This window comes from Mangifera indica, chromosome 16 (genome assembly GCF_011075055.1).
Source record: "Mangifera indica cultivar Alphonso chromosome 16, CATAS_Mindica_2.1, whole genome shotgun sequence".
In the NCBI taxonomy this organism is placed as follows: Eukaryota; Viridiplantae; Streptophyta; class Magnoliopsida; order Sapindales; family Anacardiaceae; genus Mangifera; species Mangifera indica.
Window position 1 is genome coordinate 2,046,417 of NC_058152.1, and position 21,197 is coordinate 2,067,613.

General features: G+C 33.8%; 5 protein-coding genes, 1 long non-coding RNA gene and 3 other non-coding genes across 9 annotated transcripts; all 9 read right to left on the reverse strand.

Moving 5' to 3' along the window:
- Positions 1–21: 21 nt before the first annotated feature.
- On the reverse strand, positions 22–1,227 carry LOC123198562 (CASP-like protein ARALYDRAFT_485429). The gene is made up of 3 exons (XM_044613258.1): positions 879–1,227; positions 430–562; positions 22–349 (listed from the first exon to the last, which is right to left on the reverse strand). Exons 1-3 carry the CDS (start codon positions 1,013–1,015, stop codon positions 134–136), a joined length of 486 nt encoding a protein of 161 aa, XP_044469193.1. The 5' UTR covers positions 1,016–1,227; the 3' UTR covers positions 22–133.
- Positions 1,228–3,107: 1,880 nt separating this feature from the next.
- On the reverse strand, positions 3,108–5,119 carry LOC123199415 (oxygen-evolving enhancer protein 1, chloroplastic). Its single transcript, XM_044614415.1, has 2 exons — positions 4,803–5,119; positions 3,108–4,017 (listed from the first exon to the last, which is right to left on the reverse strand). The coding sequence occupies exons 1-2, from the start codon at positions 5,034–5,036 to the stop codon at positions 3,259–3,261; spliced, it is 993 nt and encodes a 330-aa protein (XP_044470350.1). The 5' UTR covers positions 5,037–5,119; the 3' UTR covers positions 3,108–3,258.
- Positions 5,120–5,495: 376 nt separating this feature from the next.
- Positions 5,496–5,569, reverse strand: TRNAI-AAU. Its single transcript has one exon. It is a non-coding gene; the product is annotated as a tRNA-Ile (tRNA).
- Positions 5,570–6,079: 510 nt separating this feature from the next.
- LOC123199587 lies at positions 6,080–7,051 on the reverse strand. The gene is made up of 2 exons (XR_006498389.1): positions 6,640–7,051; positions 6,080–6,513 (listed from the first exon to the last, which is right to left on the reverse strand). It is a non-coding gene; the product is annotated as an uncharacterized LOC123199587 (long non-coding RNA).
- LOC123199838 lies at positions 6,672–6,741 on the reverse strand. Its single transcript, XR_006498444.1, has one exon. It is a non-coding gene; the product is annotated as a small nucleolar RNA Z105 (small nucleolar RNA).
- LOC123199848 lies at positions 6,823–6,909 on the reverse strand. The gene has a single exon (XR_006498451.1). It is a non-coding gene; the product is annotated as a small nucleolar RNA SNOR75 (small nucleolar RNA).
- Positions 7,052–7,599: 548 nt separating the features above from the next.
- On the reverse strand, positions 7,600–10,936 carry LOC123198583 (cold-regulated 413 plasma membrane protein 2-like). The gene is made up of 4 exons (XM_044613294.1): positions 10,528–10,936; positions 9,047–9,154; positions 8,883–8,953; positions 7,600–8,094 (listed from the first exon to the last, which is right to left on the reverse strand). Exons 1-4 carry the CDS (start codon positions 10,704–10,706, stop codon positions 7,841–7,843), a joined length of 612 nt encoding a protein of 203 aa, XP_044469229.1. The 5' UTR covers positions 10,707–10,936; the 3' UTR covers positions 7,600–7,840.
- Positions 10,937–12,961: 2,025 nt separating this feature from the next.
- LOC123199458 (BTB/POZ domain-containing protein At5g66560-like) lies at positions 12,962–15,547 on the reverse strand. Its single transcript, XM_044614470.1, has 4 exons — positions 15,200–15,547; positions 15,029–15,098; positions 13,696–14,940; positions 12,962–13,616 (listed from the first exon to the last, which is right to left on the reverse strand). The coding sequence occupies exons 1-4, from the start codon at positions 15,271–15,273 to the stop codon at positions 13,047–13,049; spliced, it is 1,959 nt and encodes a 652-aa protein (XP_044470405.1). The 5' UTR covers positions 15,274–15,547; the 3' UTR covers positions 12,962–13,046.
- A 4,661-nt stretch (positions 15,548–20,208) lies between these two features.
- On the reverse strand, positions 20,209–20,820 carry LOC123199551 (Werner Syndrome-like exonuclease). Its single transcript, XM_044614585.1, has one exon. It carries the CDS (start codon positions 20,818–20,820, stop codon positions 20,209–20,211), a length of 612 nt encoding a protein of 203 aa, XP_044470520.1.
- Positions 20,821–21,197: the final 377 nt, after the last annotated feature.

Sequence of the window (21,197 nt, forward strand, 5' to 3'; positions counted from 1 at the left end):
GCTATTCTTTCCTCAAGAAAATGCAGGCAAGCAGCATAGCAAGATTTTACATTTAAGAGTTGTAGTAGATGTACAGCACAATTACTATACATTTCCGATTAAACACTTGGGTCAAGAATTGCCTATGTCGATTCTATATATAGGGTGGTGACGGGTACAAAGAAGGGAGGAGCCAAAGATTGAAGAGACTAGAGCCAAATGATAGAAACCAAGAGAAGAAAGCGGTGGCAGCAGACAGTTGATATCTTCTGCACAACTTAAAAGGGCAATACGCCTCACCAGCTTCAATCAAGAGCTCTGTGACACTAGCTGTTGAACACGCTCCAGCTAACGACAGAAATGACAAAACCTGAATGGAATCCATTTCTTCCATCAAGTAATGGAAAAGGATATCAAGAAAATATGAACAAAACAGGAAAGTAACATTACCCAATCTCCTATAATGACTATCAACATAATTCTTGGTCGACGGGGTAAAGATTTTAGGAAGATTGAATAGGCATCTAGTAGTGCCAGTGCCATACTCCATGGAATCACCAAACCCATGACTGAAACCAAGTAACTGCAAAAATTTCATAATCAATAACACAAATTACAATAAAATTTTCAGGAATCTCCCCTGAAAGAGGTACTTCAATTCCCAATAAAACATCGTATGAAAACTTCTTTTTTTTTTTTCACAAAATTTTGAAACTTTGTATCACACTATGAATCTGGTTTTTTTTTCCCAACAAAAATGGGGCAGTTGACCTCAAATTTCATTCATGATTAGTTAATTTGTAAACAAGTGACTTACTGTATTTCATTATTACGATGATGAAGAGTCAATCATGAATCTGAAACAGGATAAAAAAGAAACAGAGTAGGAATATAATTACCAGTAAGAAGTGTAGCTGTAGAACTCAACATGAAAACTCATAAAAAGAAGCGATGCAGAGGAGAAAATTATCTGACCCAATCGCAAAGCCAGACTGGCGCTGGTGCCCATTGCTCCTGGCAGTTCTTCTTCCTCCATGGTAAGCCCGTGTCAGAGGTTCATGTCAAAGCTTAAATTGAGGCACCGACACTATCAGAGTAAAATTTAAGGTAAGCAGAGAAATTTGGAGCAATACCAAAGGGGTTGACACATGCAAGTCCTTTCTTTGATTGATTGGATGTCAAAGCAAATGAATGTAGACAATAGACATGTTGATTAATGGTCACGGTTTCTCTATTTCTTTTACACTTTGTTCTTGTCAGCCACCTTATTATTAAATTCTTGCCATTTCTCGTCTGATCTGATATCAAATTAATGATCGAAATTAAGCGGCCAATAAAAATTTAACAACTTTCCCAAAGTTACACAGGTATAATCCAGAGAGTTTTAATTTTATATATTATGTATTAAATATTACATCATATTATATGAAATAATTTTTAAAAAATAAAATAATTAAAAAATAATTGATACATCATCATTTTAAAAAATATCATAAACAGATTTAAAAATTTAAAAATTTTTATATACTATTTTATTATATTATCATTTTCTCAAAAAAATATATTAATTTGTATTGATAATATATATCATATTATAAGATACATATTATATTATATGATATACTTACTATATCATATTAATTATTATACATCTTATTATACATATTATTTTTTATTTGTATTATATTATATCATATAATATATACGATATATTATAAAATATTGATAACTATATCAAAAATTAAATAGTAAAATATCCTTACATCCTTTTATATTAAAGTTAATCCTTTTTTTTAAGAATCATTGTCACAATCAAACCCTACAAACTTTTGAGAGTTCTAATATTCACACTTTCGTTTGGATTCCAACATCATGATTTTGAAATTGAAAAATAAAATTTGATATTTATTTGGACATTACTCAAATTTTTATTTATTTAAAGATTGTGAATATTTTTTTTATCGGTTGAATTCATTTGATAAGTTTGAAATGTATTTCAAACTCAAAAATGATAGTGACGAGTGAAATAATATTTTTCTGGTAAAGTTTTAACATTAATTTAGTAGTTGAGAGAATAGATTTCAGTTTAAATGAAAATATCCTTAAATCAAGAAATAAATTTCTTGAAACCACCGATATTGATGTTCAACAATTATATTATGATGTAATAATCGAGATGTTAACAAAAAGTTGAATATGATGAGTTAAATATCAATCAAGATGTTAATAAGGAAGAGATGTCGGATATATACAATGTCAATATATTGGAAACTAGAGAGAATTACGTGAGTGAAAATAAAGAAAAAGTTTTAAATTGGGGTGTTTTTGCCTGTAATGATGGAATTGATGATATTCACATTGAAAAATCAATGTTTGAGGAGAATATCAATTTTAATTATAATACTGAAGGTACATGTAATTTTTACCGTTATGTAAGACTTATAAGTATGATTCAGGGCTAATTTGGTCATTTTATGTTTAAATTTTGATAATGGCTTAGAAAATAGTTAAATATGGAAAATAAGTGATTTTCGTCTAAATATATGCTCGTATATTTGAGAGTTTAGAAACTTTGAATACATACGATCATTTATGACATATAAGATAAGTCGTATTGGTCAACCATGCAAAAAGGATCATGAGGATAAAACGGTAATTTTACCCCTAGGAATTGGTACGGCCGTGAAGATGTAGGAAAGGAAGTTATTCATGTTTAGACGTATATTTGTGCTGAGAAAGTGAATGAAAAGATATCTTTTGAGGAATGGCTTCCCTACTCCAATAATAAGCTTGCAAGAATAAGGTATTTGAACTCGTCCCTCTCCGTTTTCATCTCTACATCTAGCTGCTCTGCTGAACAGTTGAAATTTGTTGTATCCACAATCCAGAGATTGAAGAGTAGCAATTGATTCTTGCAATTCGCTTTGAGAAAAAAAAAGGCCCCAACAAATATTCAAAAAGTTTTGCATCTTTAGGAACACAATTCCAATCATTAGGCCTTTTCATTCCATAATATCCAGAGCTAAATGTATTTTCTGCATCAACATTGTGATGCTGTCTGGGATGAATAGAGGCCTGGATATATCAACATTGGTTACCTAGATCCACTACTGCCTAAGAATGAGGCCTGGAGATGAAATTTTACAACATTACTATGAAAAAGTTAAGATAATATACAAACAAGAGTGCTTCTCGATTGGTCACAGAAAAGTTTAGCAACAACTTTAACATATATCAAAATCTGAAACAAGGATTAAGTACATGCATATAAGAAAAGCCTTATGACTCAAGCTGAGCATACCAAATGCCTTGGATCTTCACTTCCTTTGGAACCTTTGCCCCCATATCAGTATCAGATGGCTGAACGCTCTCAAAAACTCCAATAACCTCTCCACTCTCTGGCTTGCTCTTGGTTACACTCAGGATGATTTTTCCTTTTGAAGATTCAAAGGTCTTGATGTTCTCCTTCCGGAGATCTTCCTCATCTCCTCTGCCTCCAGCAGGCAATGCAACAGCATTTTCATAGCCGGTTGAACCACCCCTGCCCTTTGGGTCCAAGAAAGATGATCCCCTGTAGGATGGGACAAGAAACTCTCCCCCAAAGCTTTCAGGTTTGCCTGATGCCACCAGCTCTTTGATGGTGAAAAGAAAGGGGACTCGTTCGCCACCAGGCAGCTGAACTGTCACTGCAGCATAGTCAATACCATCCTTCTCAACAAATTTGACATTGCCATCAGGAGAGACTTCAAAAGGGCCTTCAATCTCGTCAAGAGTGTAGGTAAGACGCGTCATGAGCTTGGTTTTTTGGAATTCTGGTGGGGCATTCTTGTTCACACCCTCAGCCTTGACGGTGAATGAAGTGGGTTCTAAACAGAACTTCTTGGCTTGGTATTTGCCTGGCTTGAAGACAAATGAGTCAACACCACCTTCAATTGTTGGGCACTGGTTAGCAGTTCCTGTTCCCTTTACTTCCATGTATGTTTTGCTTTGGATTTCATCATAGGTTAGCCTCTTTGGAACACCCTCAGCACTTGCTCCCTGAGGAAAAAAGTAAAAATCATTTCAAGAGGTCATCTTAATCACCATTTCATTGGACACTATATTGAACCCTATCGCAATCTGCATGGTTTATCCGAATGATTGACATCAAAACAAAGTAAATATTGCTTCAAAATGTGTGTACCCAGTTAAAACTTAATGAGTTCTGCTCCAGACAAAAATCTATTAAACAACTTTCAATAAAACTGTATCTATACACTTTTGAGTACATAATTACACACACATATGATATATCACTAGGTGGTTAAATAATTTTGAATTAAGAATAAAATTAACATTCAATTACATAATAACATATCATTTTTATACTAAATTATGTACTAAAAAATATAAACATATAGCGCTACTAAGCAACTTTTACTAGCTAATGATTGTCATTAAAATGACAGTGTGCTCTGTCACTGAATTTGAACGAATAAATCTATGTATCTACTCTCCAAATATGATAAACTCATGCATCAACATATAATCTAGACTAAACAAAAAAAAAAAAAAGCCTCAAAATGGACAATGAGTGAATGCATTGCAGCATGAGCATCTTTGGATTTAGATACTTTGAATGGTTAGGTAACAGCACGTAAAGTAATCCCATTAATTAAGTGTCATATGAACTTACAAAACAAGTAGCAACCCACATACATAGATAAAATGATAAACCCAGAAAACGAAACAATAATTGATGAGATTCCCACGAAAAATAATTCACTTGATGGTATTAATACTTTGTATCAAAAAGATAAAGGAGTAAGAGATAGGTAACAGACCGAAACGACAAGAGCAGAAGTGGCAAGGGCAAAGCCAGCGATTTTGGTTGCATCAAAACATTTATGTGCCAAGTCCTTTAAGTCAGTCTGCAAAGAGCAAGTGAGCCTAGCACCAGCTGAATCCACACCAAAAGCCTTTGAAACGCTTTGAGAAGACCTCAACTGGCGAAAAGGAGCGACACCCACCCTAGTGGGTTGCATGAGCGTAGCCGCGGCTTGTAGTGAGGCTGCCATCTTCCTCCCTCTGTTACTTCTTGCTATCCTGAGAAACAAAAAAATGTTGTTTTGTAAGTAGAGGGAGTGACAGCTTGTTGGTGGCTGTGGTGCAGCTTAGGATAAGAGATAGGATAAGGCTTCTTCCTATTGGCTGATTGAAGCAAATATTTCTGCTTTCATGGTGCTTTATCGTCTGCCACGTGGAAAAATCATATTTGCATTTGGGATAGAAGATTTCTGCTTTCACGGTCTGCCACGTGGAAAAAAATATATAAAATCAATTGGATTATATGGATCTCGAATCTGCTACCTTTGCATCGTTAACACCACACTCCAAACCGAGAAGATGGGCCACACGGTAACATTTCATTTGCATTTGACTTAAACTATATTAATTAACCGAGGATATCACATTTGCATTTGGGATATTAAATTATTACAAAACAAATATAATTTTAAATTAAGAAAAAATCTAATTGGCCCATGCAGGTCTCGAACCTGCGACCTTGGCGTTATTAGCACCACGCTCTAACCAACTGAGCTAATAGGCCACTTTCTTCTGTGTTTTTTTAAATATATTATATATATTTAATAACCCAAAAAGATTGTCAAATTGTTTTTCCACATTCAGGATTTTTGGAAGGTAATAAAACACATGACCAGGTGGTAGCACATAGTCTTTTTGCATCTTTAAAAAATTAATATGATTTTTCCATTATTTTTTTCTTGATGCGAAACAAATAAAATCTTACGCGCATCTACGAGTGGTTACCACGAGAAAGAATTTTTCTGGTTTTGATTGATGATAGCTATTACCCCATAAAAGAACTTCTTTGCTATTTTCCTAGTTTTGGCCTAGGCACAACCCAGCCTCCTAACATAATAGGTCATGTCAATTATAGTGATTATATGACAAAACCTTAAATTCAAACCTTCTTTAGCATCAATGAGTTTCGCATAAATGACAAAAATTCTATTCTTAGTCTTTCACTCGCTCTATTAGTCTATTAGTTTTGTTAACTCCGAAGTATAAAACACATAAAATTTTACTTCTACAAAACTTAAATTATACACTAGATGTAGGATTTTCCTTGGTTTTGATTGATCATAAGCTTTGGCTTTACAACCTAGGGGAATTTGCCTCTTCTTAGTTTAGTTTGGATGTGTTCTTAATTTTAATGAAACATTAGACTTGTGATCTTTTTGGATTGAGTTTTAAAAGGTGAAATTCAAGGGGAAAGGGCAAGTGAAAAGTGAAAATCCATTATGTACAGCTCTTTGATAAATTACTTTCATCTTTTAAATTAATTGAATGAGAAAATCCACTTTCTTTACTCAATCTTCTTCAATCTGAACTGTTATTTCAAGCTTCCATGGCATCCTAGAACCGCAATGAAGGGGCAGCTCAAAAGTGCTTGAAAACCCCTCTACATATTACAGAGTAAAACTGTTTCTCATCATCGCTGCACCCTGTTTCTCTCCTGTGATGGTTCAACTACACCAAAAACAATTAAAACTGTAAGTCGAGTTAAATGGAACTACCCTCTAGGGCAATAGAACCAATAGAAAAGGGTTGAGGCGTTAATACAAGGTTAAATTTTGGATTAAGAGAACTAATTACTTAGCTTAAAATGGGTAATGATTAGCAGGCATTCAGAATGAGTAGGAGGTAATTGATTCGTCATATAGAAATCAGACGGTAAACAAATCATCATAATGCCCAAATAATTTATGAACACCAAAATCAACAGATTTAATTTATGTTTCATAAAAGAACAAAAGAAATGATGATGAGGGTTTGAAGTTCTCTCAGACAAATGCCTCGATTTGTCGTCACGATTTAGAGAATGGAAAGAATCGGACTCGTCATCATTTTCGTTCATCACCGAGAAACCTTCCTCCTCCATCATCATCATATGATTATGTTCTCATCATCATTGACGAGTAAAACTATAAATTTAAAATAAAAAATTGAAATTTTGGGAAAAATTCTGTAAAACAAGACCCATTAGGAACCTGAGAGGCGTATGAGGGCGAAAGATGAAGCAGCGCTTCTGTTGATTGGCTTTTATAGGCCGAAAGGCCGTTGAGTTTCGTTTTAGGTTTAGGGTTTTGATCTACAAAATTACCCACAGAATCTCATTAATTTACAACTATACCATCCACAGTATTCCCAAGTTTCAGTGGGCCTAGGCTAGAGGAGGCAGACACGACCCATAAAAATTGGGCACGGTTTGTAAATAATACGGGCCGCATCAAGGCCTTATGGGAAGGCATGTAGACCAATACAACATGGCCAAAAAATTTATGTTTTTTGTGCTCGCCAGCAAAAATCCAACAGACACGGTCATCGTGTCACTGACTATGTATTGAGCCTTGAGGTTTGGTGGGTTCAAACAACCCATATTTTTATAAGTCTTGCCACGATACAACTCATACCACATTGGATCTTACCATTTTTGACTTGGCATAACACAACCTGACCGGCTGCCACCTAAGCCTAGGCTAGGCCTTCTTTTTCTTTTTTAATACATTTTTGTTGGCATCATCAATTTTACATTACAAAAGAGTTAACACAATGTTAAAAACAAAATGTTCAATAAAAAAATCCTTAATAGCACAACAACAAATTTCCCATGCAGTTGCCCATTTCATTGTAACAATTGCACAACTTCACATACAGACACTATATTAGACTAATGTGATGACCATCGACCATTAAGGTCTTGAAATACTTGCTTACATGCATTTGTAAGTAGTATGTTTTGCTCAAAGTTGTGGAGGAAACACATTGCAACACTCTTGAAACTTTTTAAGAGAACCTAGATAAAGTGGAGCACCAGTGCCCACACAGGATACACCAACAGAAGGATAATGCCAACAGTGTTTGATATTCCATGAGTTTGAGTGAAGGAATTTCTGAATCCACCCGATGCTCGAATATGCTCTTGCAATAGGTAACAACCAATAAGTAGACATATTAAAACACCAACCCAGCTGTTCTTCAACGTTACTGCAAAGAAACTTGGTGCCACAGCCAGAAGAAGGATCAATGATCCTGGCATCTCCAGCCAGTCTGCAAAGTAAGCATCACCAATCGATAAGATCATTAGATTAACCATGAAGAATCAAACTGTAATCAGAGGCATACCCCTTGCAAGTATTCGGGATTATTGGTGCTTATACATTCAGGATTTTTACAACAGTCTTTTGAACATCATAGATTTGAAAGTAGTGTGCCCAAATAATGAAAATGGCATTGTATATAGAAGATGGGTTCATGGGGAAAACAAAATGTTATCATTGATGAGGCAACCAGACATACATGTGCTCCATCTGGAGTAAGCATGAATAAATTTATGCCAAATAGCACAGTCAAAATCTTGTGAGAAAATTCTTTTTGCATTAGTGAATGTGAATTACAAGTTACACAGAATGACAAGACCAAGTATGAAATGATGTAAAAATTGAATAACAAAAATATATATATATAATCAGCCTTGGGTTAGGAATGATATAACAATGATCATAAAAATCCAAGTGATATGAAAAACTCAGACTATGCAAGAAATCCTTTTCCTGAAAGTGATTGCAAATTATACTTACAAATTACCAAAGTATAAAACACCAAGTTTCAAATATACAATGCAGAAACTGAGTAAAAAATCAGCCGTCAGATAGAGAATCACAACAATGATTATGAGAATTAAGTGATACGGGAAACTTGGGCTGTGCAAGAAAGTTAACATGCTATCTTTAAAGGTCAAACGGGTGAGAATAAATAATGGAAGAAAGTGAACAGAGATAAAACTGCTGCAAAAGAAAAGAAGAGTAAGGGAAAAAAGTGCAGTGAGTTGAGCAAACCTGGGAAATGCCTTGGGAAGAAAAGTCTCAGTACAACTGCAATGAAAGCAATCCATCTTCCAACCTCTCCTCTACGAAATCGAATTGCAAAAGAGAAAAGTTATGTTCTGAAGAAGATAATGGCAGATTATAAACGAAACTGCAGTGAGAATAAAGATTATCACCTAAAAAAGTTGAACAGTACTGATGGAAGACTGAAGAATATATATGGAATTAAAAGTGCAGTCAGCATGTTTGTTCTCCAGTTTGTTCGATCCAATATCAACAAGTAACTGCAGTAACATTTAAGAGAGTAAGTTATTAATTACAAAATATGCCAATTGGTTAAACAGAACATTATATTTTATGAGAAATACAGAGCTCAAATACATCAACAATGTGGAATAGCAACAAAGGGAATTCTAGATGAAATGGTGTTTGACCCAGATTTTGGAATCAAAGAATAAGGATAATTAAGAAAAACCACAAACTGAGAAGAAATGTCAGCACAGATCTTAACAAAATTCAAAAAAAGTACACTTCATAAAGGCCAGTGATAACTCGTTCTGCTTCTCTTTCTTTCTCATTCCATCTTGGGACTGAAGATAGAGGAAGAAAATAGGAAGATGATCAAAGAAAGATTTTTCCCTTTTGATGGCTGAACATGGGATGAGTATATCAGATTAAATTTAACAATAACACTATCCAACAAGCATGAAATGAAATATTTTCCTCTTCAGAAGCAGAAATTTATGACAGGATGAACCAAATCTTTGCTAATCAATGGAGAAATTCTAGATGAAGTGTCATGGCACCAAGTTTTACAATCTACGTGACCCCAGTATCCCATATTGAGTTGCCAGGAGGTGTAGGGTAATATTCGTAATCAGTCCAACCTGAAGTATATTTAATATAAGCATTCACACTTTCACAGTTACACATTAGTATATCTACAACCCAAAATTCAATTATGATCACTTTACAAGGAGATAATGATTTGAGGTCTCAAAATTTTACAAAGATTTCACCCCAAAATTGTTCATATGCTAGAAGACCACCCACAGACATATTCAGCATTGCCAGCTTGGATCCGAATTAACTATTTCTCCCCAACAGACATTGTTGCAATTTTTGTCATGTGATTGATCATAACATTAACAAATTATCTCTTTCCTCACCCGTTATTTTTTTTTCAGGATTTGTAGAATTTACTTCAATTTTCATTCAACTCTAAGCTGAAGAAGGATGCTTTATATTTATTAACACCAAATAAACCAACTGAAAGTGAAAAAATGTTAACCAATAAATTAATAGTTTTTCATTGGGGTCAACCTTATAACCGATAAAATAATCTCCTATCAAACTTCTGATGATTGAACAAATAAACATTAAAGCCAGCCAATTAGATATGAGAGCAAAATTTAAAAAAGATCTGACTTTTAAGAACAGTAGGAAAGGTAGACAAACAAACGGCATTTATTCACTTTGTTTAATTTTTGACTTTGACAGGAAGGTGAGATCTCAAAACAAAGCTAAACATCATATGCTTTGCTGAGTCCATTAATCCTTCAAAACAATCATTTAAAATAACACTATCATATGCTGACCTCCCACAATGTATCAAAACGACAACACGATAATTGACACACAAGTTAAGAATACTCACATAGCAGCAAAGGAGGCAACCCATTTGAGAAAAGAGGTTCCGAAGCCAAGACCACCAAGTTTAGTTGCATGGTTAAACAGATTCTTTGCAGCAAGCTTAAGCTCATTGATATCAGAGTTGATCAAGTCAGCAGCAACCTGATCGTCAGTTTTCATTGCCAGATAATCCATCCTCCCCATCTTTTTCTCAGATCTGAAACACAATCCAACCCAGAAAAAGCAGAGTATATCTACAAGGAAATAAATGAGAATTGAGAGGGCAAGGCAAGAGGGTTATCTAAGGACAGCCAAGATGATGGTGTGAAATTACTAATATTATGAATGAGCAACTGTGAAGGGCCCCGTGGTTTGAGATCACTCCCTTGGTGAATGTGAAAGATTGGGGGCGAAATTCCGGATCCCAACTGTTTTTTTATTTTTTTCAATGTCAGTCATGGACACGTGGACAAGGAATGAAGTTACCTGGCTCCCTGACACAATGTTTGCCTTGGTTTAGAGGTGTCGAGCCGGTGGCGGCAGCCTTTCCAATAGAGGTGCTTCAAATTATCTGACAATTAAATTTAATACATTTTTAAATTATAAATTGAATTAAAAAATAAATTATTTAAAAAAGTTTTTGATCATTGACTTAAAAAAGTGGAAAACTGATTTTTTAATTTAATTACGGATTTATTTATTTTTTTAAATAGGCTAGCCTAGCAAATCAATTAAAAAAAAAGAAATTAATAAAATATTAAATCAATTTTAAAATAAAAATTAAAAAATTTTAATAAAATGAGATTATTTTTTAAAATTCGATTCAAAATTGCTTAACCAAAAATTTGATTTGATTCGAAATTAATTAATCTTTAAATTAGTTCGATTTTGGTTTACAATTTTTTTCAAACAAAAAATTTGATTCTATTCAGAAAATTATCAAATTGATTCAGTTAATAAATCTTAAATACCCCTACTTGTCAAGCCAAGGCTCACAAATAGTGTCTTGACGGATCATGTCAATTTACAAAATTTGAAGGTCTAGGATACAACCCACAACATTATAGTTTATGCCTTTGTGCGTTTTTTTGGTAGATCGACTTACCAAAAATTAAATTTTATAATTTTTGTAAGCATATCAAACTAGCTCACAAGCCTTTCCTTGAGACTTCGACTTCGCCTATCATATTCACAAGTCATATCATGGTTAGACTATACCAAAAAAAACATAAGTTGCGTTGATTACTAAGTTTACATGATTCAATGTCATATCTACCTTAGTTTTAGTTGTTTGAAAAACGGAATGACTATTACCCATCTAAGCTTCAATAAAACAATATTTTTTTTGTTATAAATTTGAAAATGTTATTTACTCGTTTTTATCTAATTCTGTTATAAAAATTGTTTTGTTTGACACTAAATTACTAATTCTTTCTATTTTGTGAAATTAAAAAAATTAGTTTAAAAATGTCAATTACCCATATATCATGATCTTATTAAAATTAAAAAAAATATCATTACCATCAAAGTCACGCACTCTCCTCCTACCCAAAACCAATCAACAATTTCCCCATCAAAAAGAAAATCTTTAGAAATACTGCAATGGTTATCCAAATGTCAAATCTTATAATTGAACTGATAACACTTAATAATACATATTAAATATATATCTATTTAGATATATATAATTTTAAGAATAATATTATATTAATTAATTTTAAGTATATTAATAAATATATATTTATATGTGATTACATGATTAAATATTATTTTATCATTAATTTAAAATAGATACATATAAATTTATTATAGTTTTACTAATAAACTTAATAATAATAATATTTATATAATTTTATATACCAACAATAATATATCATCATACAATTAAATTTTATTTTATTTTTAATTTTTAATTATTCAATAATATATAATATATCATTATTTATATATATAACATTACTTTAAACTTAATATGAAAATTCACTTAGACTTTTGTGTTTACTAAGTTAGTCAATTAAGGGTTGATTTTTTTTTTAAAATAATTATGATGGGTATGTTATAATAATAAAATTATATAAATAATTATATATATATATAATAATATTTTATAATATAATTAAATATTATTTTATTTTTAATTACCTAATTATATAGGTAACTCCGGCCTGATACAAGGTATAATCGTTGTCCGCTTCATGACAAAAGGGTGAAAATCACAAGGGCAACAATAATCTTGTGATGCTTCTAATTTCTTCTTACATGTACCTCTTCAAAATCAATAAAAAAAGCCCCGTCTCAGCTGCTGCCTGTCTGCCACAACAGATGGCAGTGCCAGTGGGCTCTAACTTTATAGAAACTCGAAATTATTCGTAGGCAATTCTACTTCTAAAGAGAGAGATTTTAAAAAATGTTAATTTCAGATTAAGATTTTCTAATACGTTTTAATTAAATATTTAACATCATCTAATTCAATTTTATTTCCTTTAAATTAAATTGTAGGGAGTACATGTGCAGTGTACACCGCATTAAAAAGCAATTGAAGGTCTACTGTTGTTGGCGCTGGTGTTGCCGTCCCTTTCTGTTGTCCACAACCGTTTGTTCGTGTGAATCACAGACCTGTGTTTTGAACTTACACCCAAACTTCCTATTCACTGACTCTCTCCAACCGCCACCTGGACCACCCTTCTTTTCGATCTTCTCGATCACCTTCTTCATCGTCGAACACTCCCTTTCTAGCTGATGCACCCGCGTCCTCATGCTATCCATATCCAACCGTAGCACTTGGTTCTCCCTCACTGCTGCTCTCCACGTGGCACTTCCACTCGCCTCTCCACCAACTACTTCCTCTTCTTTTGCTTCTACCTCTGCCTCCTCCTCCTCCTGCCTTAATCCTGACGTTCTCCCCAATTCCTGTGGCGCCGTCTCTGCCGCCAATAGAGTGCCTGCAATGGCGTGGCGTAACTGTAACTGCTCAAAAAACAAAACCTGAACCACCGCTCTTACAGGTAAACGCTCATTCTGCGCCGCGTGTGTGCACGCCTCTAGTGTCAGCTTCTGGCAGTCTATTATTCCGCTAATCTTTTCACGCTCCGCCTCCGGTAACCACGGATGCGCCTATAAAAATAAAATTAGCTTGAGATACGTACTTAATTTATGAAAATAAAATATTAGGATCTTATAGCGATCTTTTAACCTTAAGATAAAGATCCACAGCTCTATAAAGTCCGTCGTCGAAGAGTCTAGCTTGATCGGGAAGAGAGGTTGCTAAATTGTAGAATTTGTCCGGTTTGAGATTAGTATCAGATGCGATCTCTGAGAGATAACCGTCGAACAATTTACCGACGAGCATTAACGGCGGAGATCTTGCAGTTTCGTCCTGATTTTGTTGAATTTGCAATCCCTCCAAGTAGTAACCTAAAATTCTTTCAATGCAATTAACGTCATACAGAGTTTCGTTCAGATAGGAATAGCTAGGGATTAGCAGATCATCAAGTGTGGCTTGATCGAGCTGAGATCCGATTTTCTTCTCTAAGGCAGAACGACAGGATTCGGATGCGTTTAGTATATTAGCAGCTCTAAGTAAACCGAATAAAAACCTCGTTGCGGTTGTTGACGCGGCAGCAGCGCTCTTCTCTAAAGGAAGATTAACAATTACGGTTTCTAATAGCTCTCTCTGTTCAGTCTCTGAATGTATTGTTGAGGATGAACTCGGCTTTCTGCTTGCTCTTGATAAGCCTGGAATGTACTTTTTAGCGTAATGCATTAAGCAGCTTTCAATAATTTCCTGACTCAGATCTCCCTCTTTCATTGCATTCATTAAGCGCTTAAACAGAGACAAGCTCAAGAGCGAGAGATCTTCAAACCAGGAGTGAGATTCTGAGAGTTTTGCGCCTCTTCTTCGTAGACCGTTTTCGATTCCGTTCCATAAACCTTGATTTGAAGTTCCTCCGCCTTCAGTAACCGGCCAGCCAAACAAAGCGGGATCTGCAGATGAAGCTCTTGAAACAATTGAGTTTATACATCTGTGGATAATGTTTAAACTCTCCGCTAATGAGATGACCTTTTCGCAGGATTTCAAGCATTTAATTGACTCCTTTAAGCTCTTGAAAACGGATTGAGCGAAATACCTCTCCGTCTTGGATATAAGGTTATCTTCGGCGTAGTCTTCAGTCATTTCGAGATACTCTCCAGCGCATCGCAGAGGCGCCACCGTAGAAGAGGAGAGCTCCATTTTAACACCATAACAGAACTTGGCCACCATCTCGAAGGTTTCTGATCCTCCCGGGAAGTCAGGGAAACTGATGTTGCAGGTAATTTCTTCTTCTTCTTCTTCGATTTCAGTTCGTGCTGCCTCTTCTCTTACTATACTGGTTGAAGGATTTGTTTCTTGTTCGGTTATCATTTGGTGAAGCTTTCGACTCTTGGACATTAGAGGAAACTAAACCACCCAAAAAAAAAAAAAAAAACTGTTGTTAGTAAAACGAAAGTAATTACAGGGTTGAACACAATAAAGGGAGAGGACTGACTTTGTGAAGATGAAAGGTCATATCGTCGACTTCGATCACAATGTCACTAGGTAAACCAGTAGTACAAAACCTTGAAGAAAATCGTCAACGAAGTTTAGTTAGAGTTGAGAATGTAAGTACAAGAAAACAGAAGAAGAGAACTAAAGTTGTGTTGTTGAGTAGTCGTGTTACCATGCTTGGCCTTTAGAAGCAGAGGCAGAGGCAGAGCTAGTCGTGGGCTTCTCGGCAGCCATTTTCTCAGACATTCTTGTGTTCTCTAATCAGAAACTAGTTCAGATCCATAGAAACCCTAAAGAATTTGGATGGGTAAAGTGAATGAATGGTATGGTTGAGTTTAATATAAAAGAAAGAGAGAAGAAAAATGGGTTGTGGAATCAGAAAACCAGTGGGAAGGGACAAACGAAAGCCTGAACCCATTTCGAAAAAGGGATCATATGATTATTTATTATAATTGCTTTACAATAAAATTTCTTTATCTTTATTTGAAAAATCTCAACCACTCCCTCTGGCAGACGTCAACAAGGTTCAAAATATGACCTTATTATATACAGAAAATCGACGCTAATGACCAATAAACAACTCATTGCTTGCCAACTGGTGTTTCGCTTTCGCCCTCGTCATTCCACTTTATTTAACATTTGGGTTTTTCCTCGGTGTATGGAGGGATGACAATTCCATTTTTAAAAATGAGTCTTCAACTTATCTTTTGTTGATAGAAAGAGAATTTTTGGATAAAGATTAAAAAAAGGGACAATTAAAATTTATATAATCAAAGAAAAGACAAGATAGAGATGAATATATCTGTGGTCAATTTCTTCTTTTCATTTTTTTATAATTTTTTAAAACTTTTGTATACCCTTAAAAATTTTAAATTATTATAAATATAATAAAATATTTAATAAATATTTTATTATTGTTTTAATAAAAATAGAGAGGAGAAAGTGCAGAAAATATTTTTCTAAAAAAAAAAAGAGAGAAAATTTCTCTACAGGAAAAGGACAGATCCTTGTATTGGGGATATGGTAAAGATAAGAAAATATTTTTATTATAAAAACAAGGATTAAAATATTTAAACTCTCTTTATTCATTCTTATTTTTACATGTATGTATCTTGATAATTAATTATTTATATTAAAAAAATAAAAATTATTATCTTTGAATTCAACGTAATATAATTTAATTTACCTATTATGTTTAATTTTTAAGGATTATGTAATTACCAAACATTGAGGTGGATTGTCTGAAAACTAAGTAAACATATTTAAGAATCTCACGCGATAGGTCCAAAAATTAAGTGGGAATAAAGTATCTGGGCAGGAGCCGGGTCAGTACAATGGTCCAGATTAAGTTGGCGAAATTCCATGTTGCGTAGGAAATGTTGCGAATTGCACAAGGGCAAAACGGTCCAGGACAGGACTATTGGGGTCCATAAATACTAAGACTTGCAGCACATGATCCACATGAAGTAAATAATCTTACGGTTCATAATTCAACGGCTGAAAATTTTGAACCATTTAATATTGGTATCTTGTTAATCTAGACTTGCTTGTTTGAAATTTAGGTCTGAACAGAACATTATCATTTATAGCAATTTTATCTACCCTTTTGTTGCCCCCACTCCCTGTATTAATGGCCACATTAATGGCAATAAATAGGGGAAGTCTAGACGGTTCTATAAATTTCAAAATTGTACGGCCATCAGATTGGCGTTTCATTAAGTAAAGAGAGATTTAGCAGTTAAGACCCAAACGAACATCGTCTTCTGGTTTATTGTCTAGACGAAGTTATCATTATCAACAAATTATGTTAATAAAGTGTTATCATCCATTATTGATAATAAAAAAAGAAAATAATTTAATTAGAATAGATTATTAAAAAATAAAAAAAAAGATTTTAAAATTTAAAAAAAAATTATATAAATTTTTAAAATTTAATGATAAAATAATAATTTTATTTTTATTTTAAAAAAATAATTAATTTATAAATAAATATTTAAATATTTAAAATTTTATAAAAATATATTTACCATTATATTAAATCTTGGATGGATAATACTCCTTTGCTTTATTTTAATGGTATAAATAAATCTTACGTCGTGGTGTTGTGTGAGTGGAAGGTGAAAATGACATGTAGTATGATGGGAAGATTAAGATGGGGCATGGCAGGAATGATGGGCTATATGTGAGGATAATTATGAAATAATTGAGCTGGATTAAACAAATATAATGATTAGCAAGGGTGGAGGTTATGATTACGATGGAAGAAGAATCTTCTGAAAAATGTCTGTGGCTTTCAACTGAAATCATTCAAAGAAGACGACTTTAAGATTACTTTTTTACTTCATCCGTCACGTGGTTTGGTGAAAAATCATTACAGGAGGAGGAAGAGGAAGAGGAAGACAGAGCTAGATGCCCTGTTAAGACAACAAAAGGCCAAGCAAAATTTCTCAAGGGCAGAGCTTTTGTTTTGTGGATCACAATTGTTTACTTGATTTATCTAGAAGTTCGGTAAAATTGGGAGGGCCCTTAGAATCATTTGCTTCGACTTATGGGTCTCTAAATGTCAAACAAACAAATAAATAAAAAAGAATGGTTGTAGGATATACACATCCTAAAATCTCAATCTATTAGTATATTCTATTACTCATTGGTTGTAACTCCATTGCCTACCTTTGTTCTCTTACACCGTAGATACCTTGAAAAGATTGTGTCTTTTTTTTTTTTTTTCGATATTTTAAGAAGATTTTTGAAAATCTTTAAAAAAATAAGTAAAAAATTTAATTTTAATATACTTTTAGATTACCGCGTACTCTTGTTATTCTCTGTTTTGCTCATTATTCACGTAAAAGTGTGGCCTTAAGAAGCTCGAAATCCGTTCTCCTAACCCTTTTGACTTAAAGACATGTTTCAATTCTCAAAGATTTGTGCTAAACGTTACATTTCGTTCTTGAACCATAAGACAAATAGCCTAGAAACTGAATCTAAGTTGTGGATGAACAAGCCATGATTTTTCGCTTAGGGGTGTTGAAGAGAAGGGGATTTATTTGAAAGGATGAATAAGAGAATAAGAGAAACACTGAGAAGGGTTTAGAGAGAGAGAGAGAGACTGAGGGACAGATGGTGACACGTTGTAGGGTTTTGGAAAGATTTGAGGCTTTATGGGTGTGGCTCTGGCTGCCCTTAAGTCCAACTTGGTCATAGACAATTCAATGGGGGTGGCAATCAAACATCTAACAATGGTCACAATTTCAAGAACTGTTTGTAGGCATTCTAAAGGTCTTCAAGATAAATTAAAAAAAAAAAGAACTTTGGCTTCTTTAACAACTGGGAACAACAAAATTCCAGCCCATTATCAGAATTGCCCTCATAGACCGAAATATCGAGTGTGTTTGTTGGCTTCAGTTGGTAAATTTTTCACTTTTGATGATGATGAAATTTATTCTTTCTTATTGAGAAATAATTGTGCAATTTGTGACATATTTTTAGAGAAGAAGAGGAAAGATAATCAGGATTTGGCTTAGAATAGGAAAGATGATGAAAGAATCGGTGGTTGTGTGTTATTGATAGCCATCCTGAAAAGTTTTAGAAAGAAAAAAAATCATAAGAGATCAATAATCTGTATCCGAAATTAGAACAAGAACTCAGACATAAACTTAAATCTCTTCTAACAATATATCAAAATCAAACTTTTAATTAATCTATTGTAGTGATCGTGAGATTGATCATTGAATTTAACATATAAATTTTAACTAAAAGCTTACTCATATAGGTTTCGATTTGGACGTTCGCTTTTTCAATATAATACTCAACCCACTGCTAAATAATTCAAAACTAACACCATTAGTTAGCGTTGATTATTTATTAATTATTCCATTATCTCACATGGCTGGTTGGCCAACAAATGATTGGTCACACCACAATTGCCCACATTAAATTATTCTTAACTATTGTTCTAACTATTGACATGTTGACCAGGCTGAAACCCCTCGCTTTCTAGAAATTAGAAAGCATATCTCGGAATCCAACAGAAACATATCTCTCTCTTCATTATTTATATATTTATTTATGCCCCACCAAGAGCGGAACACAACGGCATCCAAAGCAGAAGGGCAGTGGTTGTGGCAGTGGTTGCAGGAGAGGGGCAAGATGAATGCCCTGGTTGAGAACTTGGGGGTATAACAACGCCGGGCCAAGAGCGGCACATGCAATGTTTACCCTTATCTATGCTAGCATAAAGGCTGTCAAGATATTAACCATCCCAAAAATTTGTTTAAACGACAAAAAAATATACAAGTTTAAGTTTAATCTGATGATATTTTAAAATCAAAGTATGATTAATTTGATTTAAAAAAAATGATCCGATTTAATCACATATTTTTCACATGGCTTGCTTTCTACCCTATAAAACACATTCTTTCTTTTCTTCTATTTTTTAGCTCATTCCTTTCGTCTTTGTCAATAGGGATGATATACCCTTTGTCCTTTTTCCATTATTTTCAGTGTTTATTCATCCACTCTCTTTGCTCTTGGCCAAAATGTCATGTTGCTTGCTAAAGTAGCAACCTGTTCCCTCAAAATAATTTATTCTATTTATTTATATAGATCCACATGTATCCTGCAGTCACCTAAATAATTCCAAATAACAGATGAAGTACAGTCAATCTTTGCAAGCAGAATTGCCATTATCAGAGCCATCCAGTCAACGAAATTAAAGGAACTGGATCACCTTTGAGATCAAAAAAATCTAGGACTGCCTCACTATTTGAACCACTCCTTGTTTTCTTTCTTAACAATGTCAAATATATTTGACATGGCAGTGGATTGTACCAGACTGGATTGGACTATCTTTAGTGTGACACATCAGGCCATATCAAGCTCAAAATCTACACAATAACAAGCCATGTGATCTGTCAAACAGCAGATAATTGGGGGAGTTTGAAGCCAAACTGTTTGACCCATTACAATATCAATCAATTGCTACTTGAAATTAAAAATACAATAAGCAATATTTAGCGAGAAGATTATGTTTATTAATAATTGAAAAAATAAAGATACAAAACACAACCACCAAATAATTCTAACCAGGAAACGATCAAACAATTATTGTACCTCATTTGTTTAAAAGTTGAAAAATAATAGAGAAATTCATCCCCATATGTACTTTGATGCTCCTTCTAAACACTATTTCAAGTAAACCCCTAATTGAAAAGAAACAAACGCATCAATCGCTGCGTATGCAATTTGTTTGCTGCTCAATTTCATCCTGTCCCATTTACTTAAAGTGATAAGTTTATTCTTGTCCAATTCAATATTAAGGTATTTTAAGGCTAAAGTCCTTAAACCTAGTTTTTTCAGTTCTTCATCCTGATACTTTGTTGCAGCCATCTCTGAAACATCTCTAACTTTCGCCACTTTCAACTCGTATTCCTCAAAAAGCTTTTTGACATCAGTTCCTACGGCTTTCCCTACAAAAGTATACTTATTGTTCCCCAGAAAATTTATAAGAGATGGAGGCATCACATCTGTATGACAGAGCTGAAAGATGAGACATCTGTGACCTACACAAAGTTGCAGGATTGCTACTTTCTGATGCTTATCAGTCTTGGTGGGCAGACACCATTCAGTGTCAAGGCCAACCATGAGTTTGTGAAGCTTAAAACGATGAATGTGCATTGTTTTATGTATCCAATGATTGACATCTGCAGCACAAGAAGTCACAGTAGTGTAGATGATATTATCATAAAATCTAATCTTCCAAATACGAGGAGCTAGAATCAAATTTTCCGAAGACATTGTATTTGCCAACAAAAGATGCAAGAAAATACATGTTGCCTGGCTCTTGGACTTGAACTGTATTTACAGATGTGCAAAACTATAGTCGACCAGGATTTGATTTTCTTTTTGGACAAGAAATAGGAGAATTAGTCTCCAAGTTAGTTTAAGATTTCTAAATAATATCAAATCTTATTAATTTCCAATTTTTTCAAAGGAAAGAAAAAGAATTATTATCATTTAAAATCAAGTAGGATTTATTTTTCGATTTTTGAAAGTAAAAAGAATTAGTCTCCAAGTTACGTTAGAATTTCTAATTAATATGAATCATAAAGGTCTATATAATTTTCTTGCTTGTTGCTTGAGAAAAATGATAAAAGCGATGGGCTTGTCCAAAT

Excerpts from the sequence above, each read along its gene's own strand:
- LOC123198562 (XM_044613258.1), bottom strand. The coding sequence starts at position 1,015 with ATGGAGGAAGAAGAACTGCCAGGAGCAATGGGCACCAGCGCCAGTCTG. Across the intron at positions 563-878 it reads TACAGCTACACTTCTTACTG|TTACTTGGTTTCAGTCATGG; the intron begins GTAATTATATTC and ends AAATTTTTGCAG. Across the intron at positions 350-429 it reads TAGTCATTATAGGAGATTGG|GTTTTGTCATTTCTGTCGTT; the intron begins GTAATGTTACTT and ends GATTCCATTCAG.
- LOC123199415 (XM_044614415.1), bottom strand. The coding sequence starts at position 5,036 with ATGGCAGCCTCACTACAAGCCGCGGCTACGCTCATGCAACCCACTAGG. Across the intron at positions 4,018-4,802 it reads CTTCTGCTCTTGTCGTTTCG|GGAGCAAGTGCTGAGGGTGT; the intron begins GTCTGTTACCTA and ends TTTTTTCCTCAG.
- LOC123198583 (XM_044613294.1), bottom strand. The coding sequence starts at position 10,706 with ATGGGGAGGATGGATTATCTGGCAATGAAAACTGACGATCAGGTTGCT. Across the intron at positions 8,954-9,046 it reads GTACTGTTCAACTTTTTTAG|AGGAGAGGTTGGAAGATGGA; the intron begins GTGATAATCTTT and ends TCGATTTCGTAG. Across the intron at positions 8,095-8,882 it reads CTTCCCAAGGCATTTCCCAG|ACTGGCTGGAGATGCCAGGA; the intron begins GTTTGCTCAACT and ends CTTACTTTGCAG.
- LOC123199458 (XM_044614470.1), bottom strand. The coding sequence starts at position 15,273 with ATGTCTGAGAAAATGGCTGCCGAGAAGCCCACGACTAGCTCTGCCTCT. Across the intron at positions 15,099-15,199 it reads GCTTCTAAAGGCCAAGCATG|GTTTTGTACTACTGGTTTAC; the intron begins GTAACACGACTA and ends ATTTTCTTCAAG. Across the intron at positions 13,617-13,695 it reads CTGTGGATCTTTATCTTAAG|GCGCATCCGTGGTTACCGGA; the intron begins GTTAAAAGATCG and ends TTATTTTTATAG.
- LOC123199551 (XM_044614585.1), bottom strand. The coding sequence starts at position 20,820 with ATGTCTTCGGAAAATTTGATTCTAGCTCCTCGTATTTGGAAGATTAGA.